General features: G+C 42.6%; 1 protein-coding gene across 1 annotated transcript in view; it reads right to left on the reverse strand.

Moving 5' to 3' along the window:
- Window positions 1–4,698, reverse strand: part of PPP2R5A (protein phosphatase 2 regulatory subunit B'alpha) — a 73,158-nt gene extending 68,460 nt beyond the window's left edge. Inside the window, exon 1 of the mRNA XM_019030351.4 lies at window positions 3,780–4,698. Coding sequence (XP_018885896.1) covers window positions 3,780–3,960 — 181 coding nt within the window. The 5' untranslated portion in view covers window positions 3,961–4,698. The remainder of the gene's footprint in view (window positions 1–3,779) is intronic.
- Between the last annotated feature and the right edge of the window lie 15,376 nt (window positions 4,699–20,074).

Here is a 20,074-nt window from a genome sequence, read left to right on the forward strand (position 1 = left end):
CAAAGCCAGTTTCAGCCTATCTTGCTATTTATTTCCCGGCTGTCTCCTATGATGACTGCACATCTATATAATTCTACTGGTTAGGTTGATTTCTTCGCTTGGTAAAAAAATCTTACCACAGCTTTTAATGTTTTAAAGAGTCTGACTTAATCCTATTTCCATTTCTACACTCGTGCTGAAAGATGTTACAGCTGCACTTTAGTTCACATAAATCATATCTGAAAACTGATTATAAATAAAATCACACTTTAAATACACTAGGAAAGTTTACCATTTAAGTAAGTAATCCTATTAATAATCCTTCATTTAAAAATATTTTTAATCTGGATTTTCAAATATTTAAGAGAATGGGAACTAACATTCTTTGCCTATTTTTAGGCACTTAAATTATTCCCCTTAATCCCCACAGGCCTGGGGAGATTTGTATTATCCCCATTTTACAGATAAGGAAAACGACTTAGAAAGATTAAAAATTTACCTTTGACCCAGGACTAACCCCAGAGACCCAACTCTATCACACTGCTTCAAATTTATGTAAAACAGTTAACAGCACAAATACTGAAATCATTTGACCTAGGTCCCAGTGTCAGCTGCAACATCATCCAGATACCTAATCACAGGCCAGAAACTATTCTTTTTAGGCCTCAACTTTCTCATCAATAAAATGGGAATAGTGACCTTGCAAAAAGTTCAGGGATGACTCAATGAATAGGATGTCTGTAAAAACACAATGAGCCATGGATTATCAAACAACAGTTATTACCCTTACTTACTAGGTGTGAAAAAGCAGGAGATACACAGGGATTAAGGGTTACATATCTTTGGATTGTTTCACTTGGTATGAACAATACTGTTTTATAATTTAAGAAAAAATTTAAGGTAAAATAATTTTAAAATGCTAACATGTTATATAAATGTAAGGCATCAACTACTTTACCAAACCAAGCCTTCCAGAATCTTAAACAAAATAGGTTAGACTGAAAAGCCTTTTAACAAGGCTTGTTTATTAAATACTTTCAATTATAAAACAATTTATTCTGAACATTTTTGCCATTAAAATCCCACAACCCACTTACTAAATTATTTTGCACAAATACTTCTTACAGGTGAAAAGGCTGGATTATTTTGTTAATCCTTACTATGGTTTGAGGAAAACTAGTTGGCACCTTTCCAGTTCAGATGCATGTGGTCAAAGTGTAACATAAGCAGGCTGGTATGAAACTTAAAAGATCTTGGAGTCCATGGATATCTGAATCACTCCACAGTAAGATGGTATTTCAGAGGAGGAAGAAAATTCTTTCTTTCATACACATACTAAAGGGCTTTCCATGTTTTTGTGAAGGCCACAAATGGAAAAAACTACCACTGGCAGAAAAAACACAACACTGTGGTATCAAGTACACTGCCAAAGTTCCAATTGAAGCAATTGAATGTTGGTTTTTTTTTTTTTTTAAATCACTTTCAAGCATTTTGGCATCTGGAGTAAAAGAAGTTGTTCCTATTAGTTTGTAATCCAAGTAAGGGTCTTATTTCCTCAATTAAATTTGCATAAATTTATCCTGAATAATTTTCCTTATGATGAATACTGTATTTTCATGCAAATATCTACAATTAATGTAAAGTTCCAATTTACTTTTTTCTTTACTAGTGACCAAATACTATATGGCACCTTCAACTTGTTGAACCCTACATCATATAACTTAGATGATTACTGACTCTATGCATATTTTTGCCAAGCTTTTAAAAGCAAAATGTGGCCAGGCGCGGTGGCTCACGCCTGTAATCCCACCACTTTGGGAGGCTGAGGTGGCCTGATCACCTGAGGTCAGGAGTTGGAGACCAGCCTCACCAACATGGTGAAACCCCATCTCTACTAAGAATACGAAATTAGCCGGCCATGGTGACACATGCCTGTAATCCCAGCTAGTTGGGAGGCTGAGGCAGAAGAATTGTTTGAACCCGGGAGGCGGAGGTTGCAGTGAGCCGAGATCGCGCCATTGCACTCCAGCCTGGGCAACGAAAGTGAAAAAATAAAATAAAATAAATAAAATAAAAGCAAAACCTATCAAAGCTGCATCTCCTGGCTTGAAACCAACCAAATGTTTAATATTCAATTACTTTTATTAAAGTATACTATTAAGAAGTACAATACTAAGAAACTAGAATATCTTACTAAAAAGCAAATTAAATAACTATGAAATAACCCTAGCACCAAACCTTCAAACTACAGTTTGACAATTTAATGGGAGAAAAAAGATCAGTAGTATAAAAAAACTATGATATTTTAAATAAGTGTAAATTTTAAAATCTATGAATAGCAAAGACGATATTCTTTTATAGCTATGACATCATTCAAGAATTAAAGTCTTGGCAATGCCTATCATTATAGTCTACCATTTTGCTATGTAAATTTTAACAATTTTTATATGCTAAAGAGCAATCAAATGATAAATTCGATAGCACAGACTAATATCTCAAAATCTCTTTTCAAAAGCCAGTTTGATTCTAACTGTGAGATGTCATGATTTAGAAGCACTCCAAGAGACAGGGCAAGGTAGGGTCTCAATAGGGTTCTGGAGCTGTTGTAGGTCAACTGTGATTTGATCTGGGGTTTTCTTTAGACTCCTTGCCAAACTAAGGCTGGATTCACAGGCCCAAAGACAAATGAGAACCAGACTGGCCTTGAAGGGGATGCTGCAGCTTTTTCAAATGAATTGAAAAACCTGAACATCAGATGATAGGGATTTCCGTCAGGTTGCAAATTTTATTTAAATATGTAGGAGCATTATCATCTTGTTCCAACATTTCTATCTCATAAAAAGCAAGGACATTAAAATTATAAAATTAAGCATGAGTAATACACAAAGAATAAACTAGAACACCAGGAAATAACATCGAAAATCCTCTAAACCTAGTGGGAAAAGTGAGCCAAAAAGAGTGCCAAGTTCTCCTGCAAGGCATTAGGCACGGATACCAATTTGAATTCCTGTACAAACCTACAAAGTCCCTGGAATTACTGCCTGGCAAATTAAGTTCCCATTCGACTGCAAAGCAACACTACCTACTCCTTCATATTTCCAAATAGACCATGTGTATCGGCTCAGACAACAGAATATTTTAAATCTATTCTTTGAGCTAAAGGATACCATTTAAAGCTAACGATCCAGTGAATAAGATACTACACTGGTCAAATTTTAGGCTTTTTCTTTATAAATACATCCAAAGGCCAGCTAACTCTTAACCGTTGTTTGCATTCGGATTCCTGGTCTGATGACTCTTAGGGGCAATCAATGTGAAGTGAAGTTGAGAAGAAGGTGGGTGCAGACGGCTTTATAATTGTAAAAGTAAAGGACTAGCTAAAAGTGGCCGAACAGAGGAGCTGACACTCGGGAAAGTGAAGGTCGGGGAAGGTTCGTGCGGTTGTTAAAGCAAGACCGGGAAAGGGCAAACCTGGAAGAAGAGTGAAGGACTCTACTTCACGGGACGCAAGATAGGAAGTGCAGGTTAAGCAAGCGCGCAGGTGGGAAAGGGTGTTGGCCTCCCCTAGGATGGAAAGAGTTCAGGTGGGAATTAGAAGGAAACAGCCAAGACTTCACAGAAAACCTGTTTGAATAAGGAGGAGGGCGTGAGGTGACGCCAAGGCATTGTGGGGAACTCGGCTCACACACTACCAGTCCCAACTGAGCAGGAGAAACCCAGCAGGAAATGGCTCTGCTGGCGCAGAGGCAAGCGTTGCCAGCCCCTGCGCTCGCTGCTGGGGCTGCGCCCTCGGAGGTTACCTTTGAGCTGGGGCAGCGGGTGCAGCTCTGCCTGGCTGCCCTGGCTGCGAAACTGCGACGAGCCCTGGGAGCGCTTCTGCCTCTGCGCCTTGCGGACCGATTTCCGGGTGAAGCCGTCCACTTTCTCCGAGGCCGAGATGGCGGCGCTGGCAGCCCCCGCCGGCGGCGACGACGACGACATCTCCGCGGCCCTGACGCTTGGCAGCTCCGGCTGCTGCTTGCAAGGCACGGGCAGCGGCGGAGACGGCAGGAGGAGGCGGGGGAGAGGCGCGGGGTGCTCGCGCCCCTGCGCCCCGGCCCCACGGCCCTCCGGCCCCGGGACGCCGCCGAGCTTCTCCTCGCCGCCCGCCAACGCCTCACGGCCACATCTCAGCGCCAGAGGTTCCTGGTCCCCGGCGCGCGGCGAGCTCCCGGGGCTGACGGAGGGAAGGGCGGGGGCGGAGGGGGTTGAAGAAGTTGTTGACTCTGGGCGCGCAGAGCGGGTGGAAGAGAGGCCGAAGTTTAGACAACTGAGGCGGGGGCACGGGGGTGCGGGTGCCGAGCGCGCCTCTCGTCGCTTCTGCCCCGGTCGCCAGCCAGCCGGCGGGCCAGCACCTCAGCGGCCGCTGCCGGCGCAGCCCGCCCTGCCTGGAGCCTCCTCTCGGGGCGCTGCCATCGCGGGTCCCCTCGGAGCCACTGCCGCGGTGCCCGCTCTTCCCGGTCAACGCCGGCCCCTCATCGCCCGGGGCGCTGCCCCGTAGCCCCGGCCCTCTGCGTGCACACACTCGCTCCTTGCCGCGCTGGGCGGCCCGAACCCCCTCCCCCACGCGCCCGTCGGCCGCCCACGGAGAACCCCTGGCGAGCGACCGCTACAACTTGAGAAGGTGGTTGGTACAGGCGAGTGGGGAGTGTGTGCGCGTATGCGCGCGCCACGGCGCGCGGCCCGGGGAGGGGCCTCGCGAGGGGTGGGAAGGAGGAGTTTGACTGACAACTTCCGCGGGGTCCCGCCCGCCTCTTGGTGCGGCGGCGGGGGAGGGGGCGGGAAAGCATGCCAGCCCTCTTAGCCAATCACACGGCTAAGCTGCAGCGACGGCGTGAGGTGCGGCCTCTTGAGGCAGAGGAGTGGGGCGGGCTGTGTGACGGGCTTCGGCCACAGCCAATCGTTAGTGAAGACGGCGAGCGGGGTGCCCCTGCGTCACAACAAATGTGGCAAATCGCTTGGGAGGGAGGGGAAGCGCCCCTCCACCAGCGGGCACTTTTGCGCTCACGCGCGACTGCTCCAGGCTGTCATTGCTCTCCTGACTGTCTGCGAGAAGACCGGGAAACTTGAGAGGGTGCGTTCAGAGAGCAAAATAGAGCGCCCCTTCCCTTCCCTCACCTCTCTGCTGGCCAATGAAGAACTGAAGCGATTGGTGGGGCGCCGGAGGGCTGGGGCGCGAAAGAGCGCCAGGTGTTACACCACTGAAAGGGGGCGCAGCAGAGGTCAGGTGGCGAGCAAGCAGTGTGATTGACGGGCGAGGGGCCTGGGGAAGGCGAGAAGGTGAGCTCGTCCAATCGTTGCGAGGTCTGGACACCTGGGCGGGTCTTGGCGCCTTAGTGGCCCCAAACCGCAAAATTGGTAGTTGCGGAATAAATTTGTAGCTCTTGGGAGGTTCGGACTCCGCAACTCCAGAGAGCTACTCTCGCGTGGGGTTTGGGCAGTCTAGCATCTGCTGCTTCAAAGAGTTCTGCAAGTCCATGCCGTCTAAAAAGAGATTTCTCATTCCCGATTTAGTATCCTGCTAATTTTCACCCCTCGTTGAGCCAAAGGCCCTCAACTACTCCAACGAGAAGAGTACAAATTCATTGGTCAGTGGTGTGTGGATATGGAGGCTTGCCATGTACTCTTACCGGAATCTCTTTCTTGGAGATTCCGTCTAGATTTTGAATTTCTTAAGGACGAGGACTGGTCATCTTAGTTTTTCGTGCAGTGCTTTCCATACGGTGGCCGTTAATAATTATTAATCTGAACAGTCAGCCTCCCTTTGCGCCAATGGACCCAAATCTGTAATCCCCTCCCTCGAGCTCCAGACCTTTTCCTTTCAACATAATAAAAGTAATTGTCGTATATTTAAACGAAGCCACCTGATGCATATGTACAGAAGATTCCCAATTTGGCAGGAAGTTGAATTCTAGACCTAGAACCAAACATACTATCCTCAAAACATTTCCTCCTTCAGATTTGCTGGGCGGTGAAATTGTACATAATCCTCCCAGTCAAGGAGGTTCAAACCTCAGCAGCGTTTCTGACACTTTTCGCTTTCTCACATAGTCAAGCTCCAGATCATGTTAAATCTACTTTCACAATTGGCGTTTCTCCCAATGTGTACAAAGACCGCCAAACGTAGTTCAGGGCTTTCAAACTCACTGCCACATCAATCTTTTAAGATCACTTTTATCTTACCTGCGTGTTTGAGGAACCACCCAATACCTGCAGAATAGAGTCCAAATTCAAGACTCTCTGCGATCTGACTCCTGTCTTTCCAAGTGTGAATTCCTACATGTGCCCACAAAAACTCTTTTTAGTTCAGGCACATCATTCCACATACTGATCCCCTAAAAGAAGTTATGCATCCTCAACACTTAGTCTTTGCTGTTCCAACATCTTGAAATAATCCACTTTTTTTTTTCTTTTTTGAGACGGAGTCTTGCTCTGTCACCCAGGCTGGAGTGCAATGGTGGCACAATCTCGGCTCACTGCAAGCTCCGCCTCCCGGGTTCAAGCGATTCTCCTGCCTCAGCCTCCCGAGTAGCTGGGATTACAGGCACCTGCCACCACGCCCGGCTAATTTTTTGTATTTTTAGTAGCGATGGGGTTTCACCATGTTGGCCAGGCTTGTCTCGAACTCCTGACCTCGTGATTCGGCCACCTCCGCCTCCCAAAGCGCTGGGATTACAGGCGTGAGCCACCGCGCCCGGCCCACTTTTTTTTCATCTTTTTGAAATTTCTTTTCTTCAAACCCCCTATCTTTTATGAAGCATGACAATCCAGCCAGAAGTGATGCCTCCCTTCTTTGTATTCCTATTGCGTTTAGTGTCCACACCACTCACAGCTGAAAGTTTGTCAACACCAAGAGAGCAAGAACTCAGTTATTTTACTTTACACCTCTGTTTCCCCTACTGAGCAGAGGATAACAATCACATTTTTAGTTCTCAACAGCAGAATTTCTGAAAGCCTGGTTACTGGATCACCTGCATCAGCATCCTCTGGGGTGCTTATTGAAAATGCAGATTCCTGGACCTCCCCCGCCTCCCCCCCACAGAATTAGAACCTATGGGAAAAGCACTGAGAAGTCTATTTTTAATAACTTCCCTAGGTTATTCTTATGTACACAAAAGTTTGGAACTACTATTCTCTAGTCATCTAGAAGTTATTAAAAAAAGAATGTAAATGTCTGTAAGTCAGGAGTAGTACTATTTATAATAATTTACATAAAATAAGAAAGGGAGACAAATAGCAGAAAGTAAATCAGTACAGGCCGGGCGCAGTGGCTCACGTCTGTAATCCCAGCACTTTGGGAGGCCGAGGTGGGTGATCACGAGGTCAGGAGTTTGAGACCAGCCTGGCCAACATGGTGAAACCCCATCTCTACTAAAAATAAAAAATTAGCCAGGCGTGGTGATACGAGCCTGTAGTCCCAGCTACTCAGGAGGCTGAGGCAGAAGAATCACTTGAACCCGGGAGGCGGAGGTTGCAGTGAGCCAAGATTGCGCCACTGCACTCCAGCCTGGGTGACAGAGTGAGACTCCGTTTCAAAAAAAAAGAAAAGAAAAAAATAAATACAATAAAGCAAGTTCTGTAAGTCAATACAATAAATCATATTCCATGTTCATACTGGAATGTGATAAATAATAGATACTGGATAGAATAGAAAATACTGGAAACAAGTTTTTGGGAGTCTTGGAACCAGCAAAAACCATCTGGGCTTTGTCTGAAACAGCCTCTTGGGGAAGAATTTTGAGCATAATTTTAAAGATCAAGTCAAAACCTGAAAAGAGAGGATGGCATTCCAGATCAAGTCACTAAGCATTTTCCAGGGGGAAGAACAAAAGCCCAAGAATCAAAATGCCTGACTCTGTGCTACTTATCAATAGAATGATCCTGTCCAGTCACTTTTTCCACATGTGTACATCAGAAAAAAAAATGACAACCTTCTTCACAGGGCTGGCATGAGTTTTAAATATGACCCAAGAAAAAACACTCAGGGAAATAAAAATTATGTAGATGAAAATATTATGCATACATGTATATCAAACATTTATTTTCCGTCCACTATTTTGAGTAAATAAGGTATCTGGGTCCTAGACAGAGATTTGGTCACTAAGAATCATCTAATAGGAAACTGCAATGATAGTACTAATCTATATGTGCCCCTGAAGCAGGAAGAGTGTCTTTGATTCCATGCCATAGAATTTCTGATCCTTCCCATATGTGAAGCTCCTTGGTCAAGAGCAATTTAGAGGCCAGGACTGCATCACTAACAAATTCCTTGGATGGATTGTGCTTACATTACTTAACTTCTTTAGTTTATAAACATATATACACTTGCTGACCTTATCCTTTTGTTGAGAAAAATGATGCGAGAAAAAGTAATATCCACAACATCAAAATAATGGTTGTGTAATGGTTTTAAAGAGCACATCACAGAGAGTGTTCTTTTCAAATCACTGTGAAATTCTCTAAAGCATATCCAAGCAAAGTTTCGACTGTCAACATTCTCTTTCCTTAAGAGTCATGATTCCCAAACTGCTCCAATAGAACACCAGACCAAGGTGCCGGATCTACAGAATCAAAGAGTGGTAGTATTTTCCAAATTTACACAAAACTTCTCTCGTGATCAGGCACAGTGGCTCATGCCTGTAATCCCAGCACTTTGGGAGGCCAAGGCCGGAGGATCACTTGAGCCCAGGAATTCAAGACCAGCCTGGGCAATGTGGCAAAACCCCATCTCTACTAAAAATACAGAAAATTAGGTGGGGGTGGGGGTGTGCACTTGTAGTCCCAGTGACTCAGGAGGCTCAGGTGGGAGAATCACCTGATGCCAGGAAGTCAAGGCTGCAATGAGCACTGATGGTGCCACTGCACTCTAGCCTGGGAGAAAGAGTGAAACTTTATCTCAAAAAATAAAAATAAAAAATATTTCATATCTTTTAAAAATGTTTGCATCTTACTACCACTTTACTAGAATCTAAATCAAGATAGTATCTGACTTATAAAAATACACTAATTTTTAGTGCCTCATTTCTATTTATTTAAATACATTCTCATTATTTAAAATTCAAAAGGAGTAAAAGGGCCACAGGAAACATCTCACTCCCACCCCTGCTTCCCAACATCTGGTTCCCCGCTTTGGGGACAACCACTGCTATCAGTTTCTTATATATGTTTCCAGAGATATAATGTGTTTAATTGCTTAAGGCTTAGCAAAGTCACACTTTAATAAGCTGCAGGAGAGAGCACCAAATCCTAACTGCTATTCCAGCAAGGAAATTAATATTGTTAAAATGTTCATACTATCCAAAGCAATATATAGATTTAACCCAATCCCTATCAAAATTCCAATGGCATTCTTCACAGAAATAGAAAAAACAATAAAATTCATTTGCAACCACAAAAATTCCCAAATAGCCAAAGCAATACTGAAAAACGAAAAGTTAGAGGTATGATACTTCCTGATTTAAAAGTATATTACAAAGCTATAGTAATCAAAACAGAATAGTTCTGGCATAAAAACAGACACATAAACCAGTGGAACAGAATAGAGAGCCCAGAGATAAATTCAACCGTATATGATAGTCTCTTCAATAAAGGTGCTAGGAAAACCATACATCCACATGCAAAACAATGAAATTGGACCTTTATACCATACACTAAAATCATCTTAAAATCAACATAGGGAAAATGCTCCTTGACATTGGCCTTGGCAATGATTTTTGTTTTTATATTATATCAAAAGCTCAGGATACAAAAGCAAAAATAAATAAATGGGACATATCAAACCAAAAAGCTTCTGCATGGCAAATGCAACAATCAACAAAATTAAAAGGTAACCTATGGAATGGAAAAAAACTTTGCAAACCACATATCTGGTAAGGGGTTAGTATCCAAAATTTATAAAGGACTCTTACAACTCAATAGCAGAAAAATAAATAACCTAAAAAAAATTTTTTTTTAATTGACAAGGCTGGGCACAGCGGCTCACATCTGTAATCCCAGCACTTTGGGAGGCCAAGGCAAGCAGATCACTTGAGGCCAGGAGTTTGAGACCAGCCTAGCCAACGTGGCAAAACCCTGTCTCTACTAAATATGCAAAAGTTAGTTGGGCGTGGTGGTGCACACCTGTAGTCTCAGCTACTTGGGAGGCTGAGACACAAGAATCACTTGAACCCAGGAGGCAGAGGTTGCAGTGAGCCGAGATAGTGCCACTGCACTCCAACCTGGATGACAGAGGGAGACTCTGTCTCAAAAACAAATAAATAAATAAAATAAAAATGGACAAAAGACCTGAACAGACATTTCTCTAAAGAAGACATAAAAATGGTCAACAGGTGCTGGGCACGGTGGCTTATGCCTGTAATCCCAGCACTTTGGGAGGCTGAGGTGTGTGGATCACCTGAGTTCAGGAGTTCGAGACCAGCCTGGCCAACATGGTGAAACCCCGTCTCTACTAAAAAAAAAAATACAAAAAATTAGCCGGGCATTATGGTGGGTCCCTGTAATCCCAGCTACTTGGGAGGCTGAGGCAGGAGAATCGCTTGAACCCGGGAGGCGGAGGTTGCAGTAAGCCAAGATTGCACCATTGCACTCCAGCCTAAGCAACAAGAGTGAAACTCTGTCTCAAAAAAAAAAAAAAAGGTCAACACATATATGAAAATGTACTTGACATCACTATCATCAGGGAAATGCAAATTAAAACCACTAGGAGATATCAGTTCACATCCATAAGGATAGCTATTACCAAAAAGACAATAGGCAACAAATGTTGGCGAGGGTGTAGAGAAAAGGGAACCCTAGTACACAACTGATGGGAATGTAGATTGGTACAATTATTATGAAAAACAGCATGGAGTTCCTGAAGAAATTCAAAATAGAACTACCTCATGACCCAGCAATCCTTCTAGTGGATGTATATCCAAAGAATGTGAAATACCACTGGTAAAGATATGTGCATTCCCAATGTTAAGTGCAGCATTATGCACAATAGGCAATACATGGAAACAACCTAAATGTCCATCAATAGACGAACATATAAAGAAAATGGTATGTACGTGTGTGTGTATAATGGGATATTATTTATATATATAATATATATATACATATGCATTATAGACACATATATATAATATATATAATATATATATATAATGGAATGTTATTCAGCCCTCTAAGAGGAGATCCTGCCGTTTGCCACAACATGGATGGACCTAGAGGACATTATGCTAAACGAAATAAGCCAGATACAGAAAAATATTGCATGATCTCATTTATATGCAGATTTAAAAAAAAAAGGAGTTCAAATACACAGAGAATGAAACAGTGGGATGCAGTGAGGAAGAGGAAACGGGGAGGTGTAGGTCAAAGGATACAAAACAGCATGTATGTAAGATGAATAAGTTTAGAGATCTAATGTAGGAGGAAAGTTAATAAAAATTGTATTATATTAGGCGTTTTTTGTTAAATAAGTAGATCATACCTGCTCTTGTCACAAAAAGGTAACTATGTAAGAGGGTAGATCTATTAATCTGCTTTACTAGAGTAACCATTTTACTATCTACTTTTCTAGATTTTTTTAAAGAATTCTAATTCCATATTGTCTATCTGGCCATTTTGCAAGCACAAGAACATACTGATATGATTAGAAGTCATGATTTTCAATTGCTGCCATTTTTGCTTTTTAACTTTAAACTTCTTTTAGTTAATATTATGATTCACCTCATTTGTTGTGGGCTATTGTACAGGCTATTGTGTTGGTCAACCAGGAGCTTAGACTAGGCCAGTGGCAGTAGAGATGGCTAGACTGGAGATTTATTTTGGACGAGGAGTATATAGGATTTGCAGATAGACTGAATGTGGGCTGTTGATACGGCAGAGGTATTATTAATCCCCGAAAACCTGCTCCTGTATTTATACTTTCTGATTATCACTGAATCATCTTTCCATAACTATGAAATCTTTTGCCCCATCTAAATGGGCTATAATCATAAATGTTCAATAGCCCCTGGTCTACCCAGTTCTTTACCTGTATAGATGAGGAACCAGGACATAGTTTGAAGGGGCTCAACTCATGCCAATATACCCTTGCCCTTGCAGAGTGGGACGAAAGAACCTGATGTTAGCAAACTCTCCACACTTTAATTCAACCCTGTAAACACTTTCCAAGTGCCTTCTGTTTGTCAGGCAATATGCCAGTCACTAGGAATGAAGAGGTAGATAAGGATGGGCCTTAAAATCAATCTAGTGAGGAGGGACAACATAAACAAATGAACAAACAATTATCAGAAATATTTTTTATGGTGTGGCAAAACAGTGAAATACAGGATCTAATTTGGTTTGGAAAGAAAGAGAAAATTTAACAGAAAAAGTAATGTTTGAAGCCAGTCTTGAAACAAAACAAAGGCCAGGCATAGTGGCTCTTACCTGTAATCCCAGCTCTTTGGGAGGCCAAGGCATGCAGATCACCTGAGGTCAGGAGTTCGAGACCAGCCTGACCAACATGGTAAAACCCGTCTCTGCTAAAAATATAAAAATTATCCGGGCGTGGTGGCATGTGCCTGTAATCCCAGCTACTTGGGAGGCTGAGACAGGAGAATCGCTTGAACCCGGGAGGCAGAGGTTGCAGTGAGCCGAGATCACGCCATTGCACTCCAGCCTGGGCAACAAGAGCAAAACTCCATCTCAAAAAAAAAAAGAAAAGAAAAGAAACAAAACAAAATTATCATATGGAGAAGACCAAAAAAAGAAGAAAAATGCCTGCCATTCAGAAATTAGCTTACCACATTTCTCCGTCACTATGAAGATTTCTGTATCTCAATGAATTTACTTATTCCACACAACTATTACCAAAAAGTAAAATTTCATTGCAAGAGGAGAATATATTCTGCCACACCTTGTATCAGAATTTGACCTGGAAGTGGATGAGCAAAGAAAAAGTAGAGATTAACTTCAACACATAACTGTCCTCTGGGTATATCATAAAAAGCAATGATTGCAAAAGTACTATATGGTTCCTTCATGTTCCTCTACTATGCATATTTTATGTAAATATATAAGTGGTCTTCTGCTTTCATCCATCTGAAGACAAAAAAAAAAGGAAATCATTCCAAGCAGTGGGAATATAACTTATAAGGTGCAGAACCCTGAGAGAAGGGGCTACATCTGGAAACCAAAGGAATTTGGTATAAGCTTTCTTCGGTGGGCAGAAGCTGCATCTATTGAGGAGGGCAGAGTGGGTCATGAAGGGCTTTGTGTGCAGTTATTGGGTTTCATCCTTAAGTCAGTGGGGAGACACTGAAGGATTTTAATAAGCAGGAGAGTGGCATGATCAGATTTGCATTCTAGAAAAATTACATTGTTGGCAGTATGGAGGATGAACTGATTACAGAGGGCAAGGCCAGAGAAAGGGAGACCTGTGGGCCAGAAGACAAATAGTAAGACTCTGTGTCCGCATCTAGTAGGTTTTGAGGCAGTCCCTGTCTTAAAATACCTAGCTGCTGAATGTCAGCAATGTATTCTCTCTCATTGGCTTACTATTTTGGATCAAATTACTTTGAAAATCCTACAAACTCACTGTTGTCTTCTATGTAAGGTGTTGTCTACAATTTGATAATACTGGTAGTACTAAGAGTTTTTCAGGAATTATTAAATTGGAAATTAATGTTTTCAGACCCTATGCTTTGACTTCTATGCAAACAATATGGCTTTTTCAAAAATTTGTGTGTCTGTAGGTAAGTGTAAATATAATCTTAGCTAGGTGCAGTGTCTCACATCTGTGATCCCAGCACTTTGGGAGGCCAAGGTGGGTGGATCACCTGAGGTCAGGAGTTTGAGACCAGCCTCAGCAACATAGTGAAACCCCACCTCTACTAAAAATACAAAAATTAGCTGGGCGTGGTGGCGGGCACCTGTAGTCCCAGCTACTTGGGAGGCTGAGGCAGGAGAATCACTTGAACCCGGGAGGCGGAGGTTGCAGTGAGCTGAGATCGCACCACTGTACTCCAGCCTGGGGGACAGAGCGAGACTCTGTCTCAAAATAAAATAAACATATCATCTCTACCATAAATTTAACACCTACTATAAATGCTAGGCACCATTCATATAAAAAATCTGGCAGAAAGAGATCAAATGAGATCCCCCCTTAAAGTCTCTTTCATCTATGTGACACTCCTGTCTTTTCCCTTGGGAGTTTGGTCTTGGTGACTTCTTCCATTTTCAGGAGCAATTTTTTGTATTCTAGCATCTCTGGAGTTCTCCATTCTTATAAAAATCAGTGGAAATTCAAGGCTCTGTTTATTAACTCTGTATAAAAACATTTACAAAAAAATGAAATTAGAATGGATTAGCATAAGAACATTGTTCTTGCCTAGCACTTTAAAAATTTTGTGTTTATGGAACTTTGGAGCCTACTACCTAGAAGGAAAATGAGATTATCAAGAGATGTAATGGTGCTTAATGTTTTCTTTTCATTCAATCAAAAATCATTAATTAACTTCTTATAATGTGCCTGGCCTGTTCCAGGTGCTTGGAGTATAGTGGTAAATGAGACGAAGTCAGCCTGCATGGAGCTTGTCTCCAATGGTGAAAGCTCACATCAATTAAAGTCCAACTGTGGAAACAAAGCAGGGAATATGCACCAGAGGAAACACCATGTGACTACACACACAGACCTTCAAAGCTGCTTAGGAGAACCTCTAGGGTGACCAACTCATCCTGGTTTGCTAGAGACTTTCCCAGTTCTAGTACTGAAAATCCAGTGTCCCAGGAACCCCATCACTTTTGGGCAAACCAGGATGGTTAGTCACTCTATGAACTAAACACGCAGCAACACATTTATTCAAGGCCTATTATTAGCAAGGCCCATAGCTAAACCTTGTGGCCTCTACCCTAAGAGAGCACAAGCTCTAGGGTAGAGATGAGATGAGGCATGCATTCACAAAAAGATAACTTCTCATTCAGAACACTATTTGATGAGAGCCAAGATAGTACATTTGGAGGGAGGTCATAGGTGGTATTTGTGCTCAGGTGGAGAAGACGGAATTCAAGCTTGAACTGGAGGTTCAGGTATAATTACATAAATAGAGAAAAAGATAAGAGATAAGGGAAAGCACTATCCAACTGCTTACTGCATGCCTCTTAAACTCCAAGTTTCCAACTTATTATGTTGACCTCTTCCTCCCCTCTCTGTCTCACTATATTGCTATCCACCAGTCAACAAAGAGAGAAATGACATCGAGGTGTGGAAGTGGAAAGAACAAGTATGTAGATGGGAGGTTAAAAGATGTATTGACTGGAGAAGATGCTTTTTGGAGGGAACAGTGGGAGGGAAAGCTGGAAAAGGTACAATTACTTACTTATTCAACAAACATTCAGTGTTTATTATTGGCTGTTTTCTGGTCTAGGTTCTGGGTATAGAAAGGAAAAAAAAATACAATTCCTTCCTTCAGAGAGTCTGGAGAGGGAAAGAAAAAGCCCTCCAAACCCCATACCCACCACAGATAGTCTCATAAATGCTGTGACAGAGGTAAGCACAGAGGAGTAAGTACAGAATCTCTGGCGTGGAGAGCAAGAAAGGCTTTCTAGAGGAAGATGCTCTAGATCTGAGAATTGAAAAACCAGAAGGAATTAGGAAGACAAAAAAAAAAAAAAAAAAGGAAATCATTCCAAGCAGTGGAAATATAACTTATAAGGTGCAGAACCCTGAGAGAAGGGGCTACATCTGGAAACCAAAGGAATTTGGTATAAGCTTTCTTCAGTGGGCAGAAGCTGCGTGTCTATTAAGGAGGGCAGAGTGGGTCATGAAGGGCTTTGTGTGCGGTTATTGGGCATTATCCTCAAGTCAGTGGGGAGACACTGAAGGATTTTAATAAGCAGGAGAGTGGCATGATCAGATTTGCATTCTAGAAAAATTACACTGTTGGCAGTGTGGAGGACGAACTGATTACAGAGGGCAAGGCCAGAGAAAGGGAGACCTGTGGGCCAGAAGACAAATAGTAAGACTCTGTGTCAGGCATCTGAGATGGAATGGCAAGATCAGACTCAGGAGATATTGTAAATAAATAAAACGACTTAGTGACTTATTGGGCATGGATAAGGGTATGGGACACAGAAGAGGAAAGGGTGATTCCCAGGTATCCAGACTGAGTGACTGGTGGGCAGCAATGTCATGTAGTGAGACAGGGAAGGGAGGAAGAGGTGGACATAATAAGTTGGACACTTTGAGAATAAGCAGTTGGATAGTACAGGCTTGCAGGAAAGAGATCTGTACTGAAGGTAGAGATCTGGTAGTCATCAGTATACAGTTAGGAGTTGGAACTCTAAGAATACCCTTGTTCTCCTGGGTGAAGTGTATAGAATAAGGAAAGAGGGTGAGAAAACCCCTGGGGTTGCTGGGCGCAGTGGCTCATGCCTGTAACCCCAGCACTTTGGGAGGCCGAGGTGGGTGCATCATGAGGTCAGGAGATCGAGACCATCCTGGCTAACATGGTGAAACCCTGTCTCTACTAAAAAATACAAAAAAATTAGCCAGGCATGGTGGCGGGCACCTGTAGTCCCAGCTACTCAGGAGGCTGAGGCAGGAGAATGGCGTGAACCAGGGAGGCAGAGCTTGCAGTGAGCCGAGATCGCGCCACTGCACTCCAGCCTGGGTGACAGAGTGAGACTCCGTTCCCCCCCCCAAAAAAAACAAACAAAACAAAAAAAAAACCCTGGGGTACCCTTACTTGAGGACACTGCAGAGAAAGAAGATAGTATCAAATTATGGAGTGTCAGCAAGTTTGGACCTGATCCTGAAGTCAGTGGGGAGATGCTGGAGACTATTTGAATAGAAGATGTCATGTTGAAGTAGTGTTTTAAGATCACCAGGTGAAGGCAATGGAAGCCAAAGAGATTGGCTGGAGATGATTACAGGTGTCCAGGCAGCCAGGACTTGAATGAGTGGTGCTAAGCAGTGTGTGTCAGTGGCACCCATGGAGCTTTTCCAAGCTATAACTTCCTGGCCCCCCAGTGGACATGAGAATCTTGGGGTAGAAAAGGCAAAACGTGTAGTTTCAAAAAAATCCCAAGTGATACTCCAGTCCCCTCCCCCTATCCTATCCTCCATTTCTTGGTGATGAGTGGCTTGAACTAAAAATGGCCTTAGGAATAGATGTGAGAGATACTACAAAAGAATACTACACTGGAAAGATTTGACTAAAGGTGGAGGAGGGAGGTGGCAAGTCAAAGAGGAAAATTACAAATGATGCCAAGGTTTTGAATTGGGCGACCAAATAAATTGGGGGCCTTTAACAAAAGTCCAGTAGCTGATCCAGTTTTCTTTTGTGGGAGGAGGTAGAGAGGGGTGTCAGAGGAAGGAAGGGAAAGAGAAGCAAACATTGAGTCTGAGGTTAGAAATGTTGAGTTAAAAGAGCTTTTTAAGGTCGTTGAAGCTGAAGAGCTGGATCTTTATTTTTAAAAAGAGGTGATGACATGTTGTATATTAATTTGGAGAAAGAAGATGACTAGAATGGGCTGACAGCCTAGTGTAGGCCAAAGCAAAGAAGGAAATTACACAAACAACACAAGCCTCTTTTTCCTCTTTAAGGAAAAAAAATCATGACAGAAACAAATGGGCAAAAGATGGCCTGTCATGTGCCTCTGCATTCTCCAGTGCCAAACAGTCAGTAGAACTGCACAGGAGAGGACCAGGCCCAGGGCAACCCCTTGTATCTGCTGTGGCTGTGGGCCAAAGATCAGGAACAATGCAGCCGTCACTCTGGGCTCACCATGTGCACACACACAGACACACACACACACTCACCCTGCATTCTAAATTCTTAACCACCTTCTAAGCAAAACTATACCTAGATCTTTTTATGATGCCTTTATAGAGGAAGAAAAAAATCAATTTACCAACTGAACACCTCCTCCTAGTTTCAGGCAAGATCTGTGCAAAGTCTTCCAGCTTTCCCAGCTTCTTGATTAGTTAAGGCCTCTTCTTACACTCAGCAGATAAGTCCGACTCCGTCACGCTGAATTACAGTGATTGTTTCTCAGCTTACTTTGGGTCAAGGATATGGGCTAGGGCTGGAGAATGACCTTAGCCCTTCAGACTGAAAGATGCAATTTCAGTCCTTACACACATTGGGCATGTTTCAGTGTGAATTATTTGCATAGTGGCCTTAAGAGAGAAAGTACTACATCAATCCAATGATTTAATACAGCACTATATCCTTCTGGGTGCTAGGGAAGCAAAGTTGAGGAGGACACAGATTGTGCTCTCATGGAGTTTACAGTTTCATGATGAAGAAAAGTCAAGCACACAGAGAATCACTGTATAATTCAAGAAGAGAAAAGATGTATCAACAAAATGCAATTGGGGCTAAAGGAGGAAAAATAATATTATGATTGGAGAATGAAGAACAAAGGACATGGAGGAGCAGCTGGAAGGTTAAAATTGACTTTGAAAATTGCACAGAATTTCAGTGGGTAGCTAGGTAGGGGAAAGGAGAAGAACATTCAGGTAAGGGAAACAGCATGAGCAAGGTCACGGAGAGAGGAATATGTGTGGCATATTTGGAGAACAGCAAATAGTTTGGTTTGGCTGCGGTATATGAAAAAAGTAGGAGATAAAGGTAGGAACATAGGTCGGGGACCTACTGCAGAGGACTTTAAATGCCAGGTTGAGGAGTTTGTACTTAATTCTTCAAGTAGTGGGAAGCTATTGAAGACTTTGGGGCAGGACAGCAGTTGATTAGACTTTGATCTAAGAGGTTTAATCTCACGTCTGTTAACTGGGAGGAAAAGAGGGTAGAAGCTACAGGCAGGGCAAAATTTTAGACGTGTTTAACATGTCTGTGCACTCTCTGAATAAAGATGCTCATTAACACTTGGAATGAGGGTCTGATATTCAGGAAAAAGGTATGGTTAAGGTTCTTTGTAGCCTTAGTTTCTTTACTCTGAGGACTGTTTTGGTAATCAGAAGATAATGCTTTGAAAAACACTTACAACAGTTCCTGACTCATAATGGGCATGTGAGACAGATGTGATGGTACTTGTGGCGATGGTAGCATCAGTAGTAGTTGTACAGTTAGTTCTTCCTTGTAACCCTTTTGTTCTTCCCAGAATTCTGCCATGAGTTCAGGCAACAAAACCAAATGGCAAACTCTTGCTGTAGCCAGAATTGCCCTTCTCCTAAGATGATCATGGCTGTATATTGAGTCAAGCAGTTGTACTGGCTCCTTTTTCTCCCCACCCCCGTAAGATAACCACTCTACTGGGAAAATGTTTAGCCCCTGGCAAAGAGTCCTGTTGAATGTCTCTTTGTTTTGTCTGTTGCATTCAGACACAGAAGCTCAGAAAAGCTATAACCCTGGATGGAAGAATGAGTGGAGCTAAAAACATGTAAAATACTTTTTATTGTTTAGGGATATATAGTGCATGTAAATATATGCATGCACACACAATTTTATATATATATGTATATATTCCGAAACATTCCTGTATATATAATGGGAATTGAAAACACCAAATTCAAAAACTGGTTACTTCCTAGAAGGAAGGCAGGAAGGAAAATATAAATGAGAGGGATACCCTGAGGGCTTCGGCTATATCTTAATGCTTTTTTTTTTTTCAGCTAGATGTTGGATTGGTATATGTTTATTACATTATTCTCTACAGTTTGTATGTAGGAAATGATGTGTATGTATAATATATATATTTTTTATTTTGGAATGAGGAAAGTAGGGTCTATATATTTTAGAAATGATGAGGTTGAGCTGATATTTGGGCACTTACAAAAGGGGAAATTGAATATGGAGCGAGTCTTTTGCAGCATGCACTTGATCCAGCCAGCAGATGACTGCGAAGCCTCATGCACCAAAGTAGGAATCCCCAAAAGGAGCTGAATAATGGAAAGCGTCAAGCACTACCCCCAGAGATTACCCACCACAGGAAAAGTGACACTGAAGTAGCACCAGCAGAGGAAAGCTAGAGGAACAGATGGGTTGCTATAACAAAACAAGGGAAATGTAATTCCTTAGATGCTTGAGGGGAAAAAGCATAGACTAGGAAGTAATCTGTCAGT

This window comes from Gorilla gorilla, chromosome 1 (genome assembly GCF_029281585.2).
Source record: "Gorilla gorilla gorilla isolate KB3781 chromosome 1, NHGRI_mGorGor1-v2.1_pri, whole genome shotgun sequence".
Taxonomy (NCBI): Eukaryota; Metazoa; Chordata; class Mammalia; order Primates; family Hominidae; genus Gorilla; species Gorilla gorilla.